The 8458-nt window shown below is 34.1% G+C and overlaps 1 protein-coding gene across 2 annotated transcripts in view; it reads right to left on the bottom strand.

The window, feature by feature from the left end:
- Positions 1–479: 479 nt before the first annotated feature.
- LOC110443813 (lysophosphatidylcholine acyltransferase 2-like) overlaps positions 480–8458 on the bottom strand; it is a 27874-nt gene continuing 19895 nt past the window's right edge. For both annotated transcript variants that reach the window (XM_021488234.1, XM_021488233.1), the window contains exons 7-13: positions 7462–7516; positions 6316–6398; positions 5502–5627; positions 3938–4088; positions 3498–3596; positions 2895–3030; positions 480–1999 (exon numbers count right to left, since the gene is read on the bottom strand). In XM_021488234.1, the coding sequence (XP_021343909.1) occupies positions 1884–1999; positions 2895–3030; positions 3498–3596; positions 3938–4088; positions 5502–5627; positions 6316–6398; positions 7462–7516 (766 nt within the window). In that variant the 3' untranslated portion in view covers positions 480–1883. The remainder of the gene's footprint in view (positions 2000–2894; positions 3031–3497; positions 3597–3937; positions 4089–5501; positions 5628–6315; positions 6399–7461; positions 7517–8458) is intronic.

Raw genomic sequence — 8458 nt, 5'->3', positions numbered from 1 at the left:
GCGAAAACAATGCATCAAAATTATATAAAAGTCAGTAACATAAAACATGACAAAACAACGGAAATCAGGACTTGTATGGGGTAGAGAAAGGTCTGTCACTTTGTATGAAAAATTATTATGAACCCCAAAAAATTCTCTTTAGGATTAAGACATGAATTACAAAAAAGATAACAGCCAAGCTTTCTAATACAAAACATCTTCAATCCTTTGTGCCCATATATGCGATATTAAGGCAAGATAAATACTCGTTTATAAAACCAAGCATACACAATCAAAATAAAACTTTCTGCACACAATAACACACACTCACACACAATCTCACTGTGCTAGAAAAGACCCTGATCACCATACAGATCACTTATCCATATAAAAACAGGTACAGATCCAACTTCATTACTTCTAGCCACCATTCAATTGAGAAAAAATACTTAACTCAGCCTCAATTTTTCANTTTTTTAATTTTTTTTTTTTTTTTTTTTTTTTTTTTAAATAAAATATTTATTGCTAATTGATTTCATTTCAGGTTTCTTCATTTCAAATATATTTCAAATTCTTTAAATTCTTTTAGACCAGAGCTTTTGAGGGCTGACAAATGAATCTTAGTGCGAGTAAAAATTTTAAAATATGAAGATAATTAACATGAATCTTCTACTGATAATAAAAATGCTAATAAAACTTCACAAAAGTATCGAACAACTCTTTAATGAATACAAATCAAGGCCAAATTTATGCTAAGAAATACACTTGGATTTTTTCCTCGAGAAATCAGAGCCTGGTAATTATATAATGATGTGGAACTTCAAGGCCAACACTCACACTATTGCTCATATTTAACAGTAAATGTCATCATACCAGTAAAAAAGTATCTCCCACCCATACGAACAAAAATCCATTAATAATCTCAGATTTTCGCTGCAAGAAAAATGGATAGAAAATACAGAAAATCTTCCAATCCATTACAAAATATATATCGGTGTATAAGCTGTATGTTATATAAGATAGTCAAGAAATATACTTTTATGGATAAGTAACTCAACACCAATATCTATGTTGTAATGAGATGGTTATGGCATTTTCACGGTCACATTTAATAGTTATAGAAAAATATCACATTATTTACCGATCACCAAACAGGCGATGCCATTACACTCCAGTAAAATCAATTTTATAAAACTTCACCTCGATTTCTTAAAATTTAAAATAGAAATAAATGTTGCCTGCACCTTCAATTTGGGTTTTGAAATTAAAACAAGTAATATACCAGTGGTAAATCAAAATATACAAAATTAAGAAACTTTTGATGTCAGATATTTTTTCGTCCTTAGGTTTATAGATATGCTACCTCACTGTTTTATCTACTTCCAAAAATGACTTCCAATTTAAGAAACATAAAAAAGAAATTTGGCAGAATGAGAATTTGCACATGCTTAAAACATCAGTGATACATTCAAAAGAACAAATGCAGTCATAACACTTGGTAATTCTGATAAAACAAAAGTAAGGAATACAACTATCACAAATTACACATGTGTCTAAGGTAGCATACAGCCTTAAGTGTAAACAACAATTTCAATAATGAACTGCCTTACATAAAAACAAAATAACCAGGTTTGATATGGTAGCTTTCCTTGAATGATATTTAGGGCAACCCGTTATTGATGGCCCAATGTCCAATGTCCCATTTGGTTATGTTGATACAATGCACTTCCTTTGTAAAAACATAATCATGCAGGCTAACACAGTTTTTCACAGGCCACTGGTATTGAGACTTATCTTGAACTGGAATGGGCGTGGCCACACATTTGTGAAGACTAACAGCATCAATTGTGTATTTCGTGTAAAAGAACACCTGCAGAGTTACAGTCTCCAGTACTGATGGCCGACTACTCCGATTTAACATGAGCTGCATGGCCGTTTCCTGGAGCTACTTTGGCTTCTCTATATGTTGTAAATAACTTCGCATATTCAGGATTCAGTTCTGCAAAGGCCTTGAATTCATCTGTGAACACAAAGATTTTATGTCAAAAGGATTCACTGTCTGAACATTTTCTGTATACATACCGACCACATTACTTATGTTTTCTGGGTGAATTTTCAAACCTTTAGAGTTCTTATACAGTGAAATTTGATATACACTTTTTTTAAAGACAATCCGGATCTTATATTACCAAGGAAACCTCTCGATAATTTTTTGTTTTGTTTTTTAAAACAAACAGCAGGACCCTTTAACGTTTACCAGAAGACTTTGATTATCAAGCAATTGAAGATCAGATCCTTAAAACAACCAACAGGTTTTATAGCTCGTTATTGTTTAATTGATTACAGTGACAACAGAAAATATCAAGAAGAATATGAAGAAAGACTGTGAACAACTTCATTTGAAAGTGTGTTTAAGACTATGGCAGATGTTATTTTCTTGGCAAATTTATATATTCTATTATTTTCGTTTTAAAATGCACTAAGGCAAACAAAGAACCTTCTGAATCTGGCTGAGGTCATCCTCGCTAGCCAAGCGTTCGCTTCGTATACACTTCACTTAAGTTAGAGGTCTGTGATCTTGTTTTATAAACCTGGCCTGGGATCTTTAACCCTGACACAAGGACAGAGACAACAAAAGCCTTCATCTACAACCCTGACACAAGGACAGAGACACAAAAGCCTTCATCTACAACCCTGACGCAAGGACAGAGACACAAGAGTTTTCGTCTGTAACCCTGACACAAGGACAGAGACACAATAGTTTTCGTCTGTAACCCTGACACAAGGACAGAGACACAATAGTTTTCATCTACAACCCTGATACAAGGACAGAGACATGAGAGTTTTTGTCTGTAACCCTGACACTGTGACTGTGATAATATCCTACAAACAACTACAAGTCGATGACATCGTACCGTATGTGATCTTCTCATCGTTTTTGGTGTCCACCTGTTCAAATAGCCGGTCTACGTCTTCCATCCCGAATGCGTTGTGCAGGATCATGGTGAGATCATCCCGGCTGATATAACCTTTGTCCTCTTTATCAAACAGCTGAAATACAGTAACTGTGTGTCAAACAGCGGAAATACACTATTTGTGTAAGTTTTAGGGAATGGATAACTCTTTCACAAGACAGTGCAAAGCAATTAATTGTAATCAATCAATATTTACCCCCTCCTCCGGTAAAACTTTGATGAAAAATGAATGTAGGGCAATAGCTCCTTGGGTTATCTGTCGGGAGTATCTTTTTTACCTTAAAACTTTTCTATTTATTTTTTATATTTCAATGATTTGAAGAACTGGACTGGAAAATTCCAAATACAAAGATATTTGACAATGATAATTCCAGTATTCCTCAACAAGGGGTTGCTGGAAATTAAATGTTTGCTGTTCGGCAGATAACACCACAAAAATGCCATTGCTGTAAATATTAGCCTGCCTACACTGGAAAAAGGAGAGAACCATTTTTTCCAGTAAAGCAGACTTTGGTTAATGGAGTGTATCTAATATCCTGATACCTGGAAGGCCAACTTGATGGTTTCTTCTGTGTTTACCGGAGAGGACACGAGGGAGAGTCCTATAACGTACTCCCGGAAGTCTATCACTCCCGAACTGTTCTGTAATCAAAACAGAAATTCTCTTTAAACATACATTACAAGAATATGGCTGTATTTTAATTTAAATATAATTGAAACTAGATATTTTAATACTTTTTATACATTAAATCTGTTACTGGATATGATAACTAAAGTATTACTAGAATAAAGCTAATTTTAATTTGAATATTATTGAAACTAGATATCATATTTCAATATTGATTTTATATACATTAAATCTGTTACTGGTTATAGCAAAGGCTATAAAAAAAGTATTCACATGAATTAACAGATTTATAAGAAAACTGTTTAAGTACGCATTCACCTAAGAATTTCATACACAGATAGGATTTGAAACTTACTCTATCGTAAAGGGCAAACACCTGTTCCAGAGCTTCAGACTTCGGCAGATGCAGATATTTGGCAAATTGATCTAGAGTTATCACCCCTGTATTACTTTGAGCTATGGACGAATATCTTTCCAACATTGACTGTAAATCTTGAAGTTTTACCCTGAAATAGAGTTGATTTTTGCCAGTAAATATTTTAGTAATTTCAGAATCAGTTCTGATAGATTGGTCTCCATGAATATGACTTTGATACCAGACAATTTGCAATGTCGCCCGATCCTCAGGTTATATATGCCATCACGCTAAAATTCTGAAAGCCTGCAGGGTTAAAAGTTATAGGACTGAAATAAGACATTATGCTACTAATGCCTTATTATAACCCCTTTACAATTTTCACGAAATCACTAACAAAACTTGTTGAGTCTGATTTGTTTCCTTTTGTTTCCAATGACAAATGTTGTGCCTAATTTTCTGTGCTTATTATCGACATTTTTTTGTAAATTTTCAAGGAAGCACTGTTTAAGTCAAGATCACTCTCCTATACAAATCTTATGGAAAAAAAATGAAAAATAGAATTATTGCCCACATACCTACCCTAACTTTCACACATGTAACAGGAAACAAACATTTGTTTGTTTGTCCTTAGAAACAGCACTGCTTCCCAACCCCTCCCAACTCGGATATCTTATTTGATCTGTGATAAGACAAGGGTTCTGTACAAATATTTAGAAAAGGGGGAAACATTGTGTACTACAATTATTCCCAAAATGTTTACAGATATATACAGGCTCTGAAAGTCTTCTGGCATGATCGTCATAGCAACTTTGTTCGGGTGAGCTGCTTTTACCAAGAACCTTTTTTTTGCATTGTTTTTGTATCAAATAGCAATTTTTATTTGTTGGTCTTACTTATAAGTGTATCCTTTTCTCAATCACCAGAGTGCTAGAAAGTAACACAAGTACAGATATACAAATGAATGTATTGAACAAGGCACCAAACATACAGTCCTATTTATGTGTTTGTGAAGAACCAACAGAGCATGTGACTGTGTGGTGAAAATCTAAAACAAGTGAGGTCGGCTTCATACTGGACATCAAATTAAAACCAGAAAACATCACAGTGAAACCTGAATTTACTGACACCTGGCCTAAAGGACATCCTGCAATATCTGTCCTGATTATGTTGCCCACAAAAAAACATTGGTTTCTTTGTCCTAACCCTCACTTTACCAACAGTCATATAGAACCAATAATTCAGTTCCTCTCAGTGTCAATTTACCAATAAATCAACTTTAATCAGTTCTATAAAAGTTTTACTTTTTACACAAACAGTGAACGTATAAAATGTGACACAACGTTTCAAGACCGACTGATCCCTATGCCAAGCTAACAAAGCTAAGTTGATGGAGCTAGTACCAAGGCTAGCTTGACAAAGTTGTGTCACGTTTAATACATACATTGTTTGTGCATAAAGTAAACCTTTGGTATTACATCTTTCCAAACTGAGGAATCTTATTGGAGATATTTCATAGGTTCTGTTTGACATTGTTATTAGGATATCAGAGAGAAAGACTTACCCCAGTTTATTATGAAGTTTTGAGAACTCGACCAGTCCCGTAGAGAGTGGCAGCTTTAGCTTGCCCGCCTGCTTCATTAGTCGACAATCATCAAACGAGTGATCTGTGGTAGGTACTCCTAAACACCTGCACAACACATAGTACATAATTACTATATTCATCGTGTTGGTTACTTCTAAAACAGGGTGGGTAGGATTTTAGATAAAACGTTTTCTACTACCAAGAAATGTTAAAATCCATATTTCTTTTAGATCAGTATGCAAAGCAGTAATAAATAAGATGATATACTTCTTAGCATTTCAGACATGCTTCTAATATCATTTTGTCCAGCTGGTCAGTAAGATACATACATTTGTATTACATAAAGTTTGGGTACCAGATGTTAAAACATCAACTGACTTATGTTTAAGAAAAACAAATCTGGCACAAAGTTTGCTGCTGAAATACTTTTTTACAGACTGGTTAAGTTCATATCATAAAGATACATTACTAGACTATAGCCATGATTATTGCTCTGTAAAATATAGCATATATGATTTTTTGTTTGCTACATTCACAAACTGTGAAAAAAGGTGAAAGTTTACTACTTCCTGTACCACTACACAGTACATGTGTTATAACCTCCTCCTTCCCCTAGATCCTGGTGTGAGCAAAGGTAGTCTCTGGATTAAATCCATGTATACCCTACTAAAGAATATGTTAGTTTTGTATACACAGAACAAATATGTCTATATGTCTTATACCGACTCATGACTACCAGGTAAGTCTAAAACTGCATCTTGACTCTTATAACAAACACCAAAATCACACTTACTCTGCCATAGTTCTTCGCACCCTCTCTGCAAAAAGCTTGACATTGTCCTTTTCCTCTTCATTAGGTGAAATAACAGGTAAAAACTGCAATAATAAACAAAACTGATGAGGATATTAACATTTTTAATTGATTGTATGACCCTTTGAAACCACATATCAATAAGAACAGTTGTAACACAGGCACTTGCCTTGTCTGCCAATAGCCCTATAACATAATCAGGGTTGTGAGCTTAATCACCCTAGTAAAAGAGTCATTTTTCATTTAGTCTACGGGCAAATATACATACATCATCATTTATAATAAATCATACATCACAATGGAGCAAAAGTATTTTCCTGTCAATTCAGACTGCTCCTGGAACAATACTATGAATGATTGTGATAACATCGTGTATTTTCATAAAATCATAAATTTTTGTGGGACATTAAATTTCATTTATTTCGTGGATAACAAAAATCCACGAAATTAAATCCCCACGAAAGCATCAATTTAGCATGATATAGATAGGGGGAAATCAGAAATCATCGAAATATTATGTCTTTAAAAGGTCAGTTTCTGAGGGTGTCATTTTTCGTTTCATGTTTTATATTGATTTTAACTAGTGTTTTAACCATTGTATATTCACCGTTTGATTTGCTCTATTAGTACTGAAAACCATTAAATTTGTCCCTGCAGTTTTAACTTTCACCTTATTTCACCCTCAATCATGAGGGTGAACTTATCCTGACAGTGACTATTAATACAAGGCATGCTGTATGCAGTCATTAAAAGTGAAGGGCAAAATTAGAATACAGAATTTACCATTAAAGGGTGAAAGTTTGACAAGTCGAAAACTTCCTGGCATACAGAACTTCATTGAAAATTTGAATAATTATATATCAGTATTTACAGGTTCCATATTATAGTGCATCAGTGTCTTGTAAGCATTTTTGTGGCACAACAAATATATATATAAAGCTGTCATTGATACTATCACTGAATACGAATCCTTGCACATATGTTGTTGGAAGAACAATGGTTCATTCAGTATTTATTAACTTAGAGTACATATGTATCAAAGTCAAAACATGACTCGATATATTTTGTATCATTCTAGGTCAGTTTAGTAGCAAATTACATTGAACTAGCTACATGTGAAACAGATACCTCAATTTCCATGGCATTGTGGAAGTTGCATAGTGTCAACCAAAAGCAGGTAAATCTGAAATGTCAAAACAGGTTAATGATTAGAAGTATATCTAGTATGTAAAGTGATATTTTAAACAAGAGGCCCAATGGACCTGCATCGCTCACCTGGTATAAATCTCACACTTGTAACCTAAAAGTGATCTAAAATAAAGCTACAGGCAAAATATCAGTATTTATGATTAAAATTCATTCAAAAAATCCGTTAAAACTTTGAAAGTCGAATAAGATCATGATGTTGAACAAATTTTATAGCCTTTCATCTCAGGATGCAACTTGCAAAATATCAACATTCCAGGACCCATGGTTATTCAGAAGAGGTCGTTTAAAGATTTTAAACAAATTTGACCCCTGTGACCATGAATATAAGTCATTCACTTTAACAAACATGGTAGTCCTTGATCTCAGCATGCTACTGACTAAATATCAACATCCTGGGCCTTTTGGTTATTCAGAACAAGTTGTTTAAAGGTATTTTTTAACAATTGACCAAGGTGACCTTGAATATGGGTGAAGGTCATTCATTTGAACAAACTTTGTAGCCCTTAACCCCAGCATGCTTCTGGCCAAATATCATCACCCTAGACATTTGGGTTATTGAGAAGAAGTTGTTTAAGGTTTTTAACATATTTGACCCCTGTGACATTGAATATGGGTGAAGGTCATTCATTTGAACAAACTTTGTAGCACTTCATCTCAGCATGCTACTGGCCAAATATCATCACCCTGAGCATTTTGGTTATTCAGAAGAAGTTGTTTAAAGGTTTTTTAATAAATTGACCCCTGTGACCTTGAATATAATTGAAGGTCATTCATTTGAACAAACTTGGTAGCCCTTCACCCAAGCATGCTACTGGCCAAATATCATCTCCCTGGGCATTTTGGTTATTGAGAAGAAGATGTTTAAAGTTTTTGACATATTTGACCCCTGTGACCTTGAAAATAGGTGAAGGTCATT

Source organism: Mizuhopecten yessoensis, unplaced genomic scaffold, assembly GCF_002113885.1.
Source record: "Mizuhopecten yessoensis strain PY_sf001 unplaced genomic scaffold, ASM211388v2 scaffold716359, whole genome shotgun sequence".
NCBI classification, from domain to species: Eukaryota; Metazoa; Mollusca; class Bivalvia; order Pectinida; family Pectinidae; genus Mizuhopecten; species Mizuhopecten yessoensis.
The sequence above is the reverse complement of the archived record's forward strand: the minus strand, read 5'-3'. Positions and strand labels throughout refer to the sequence as shown.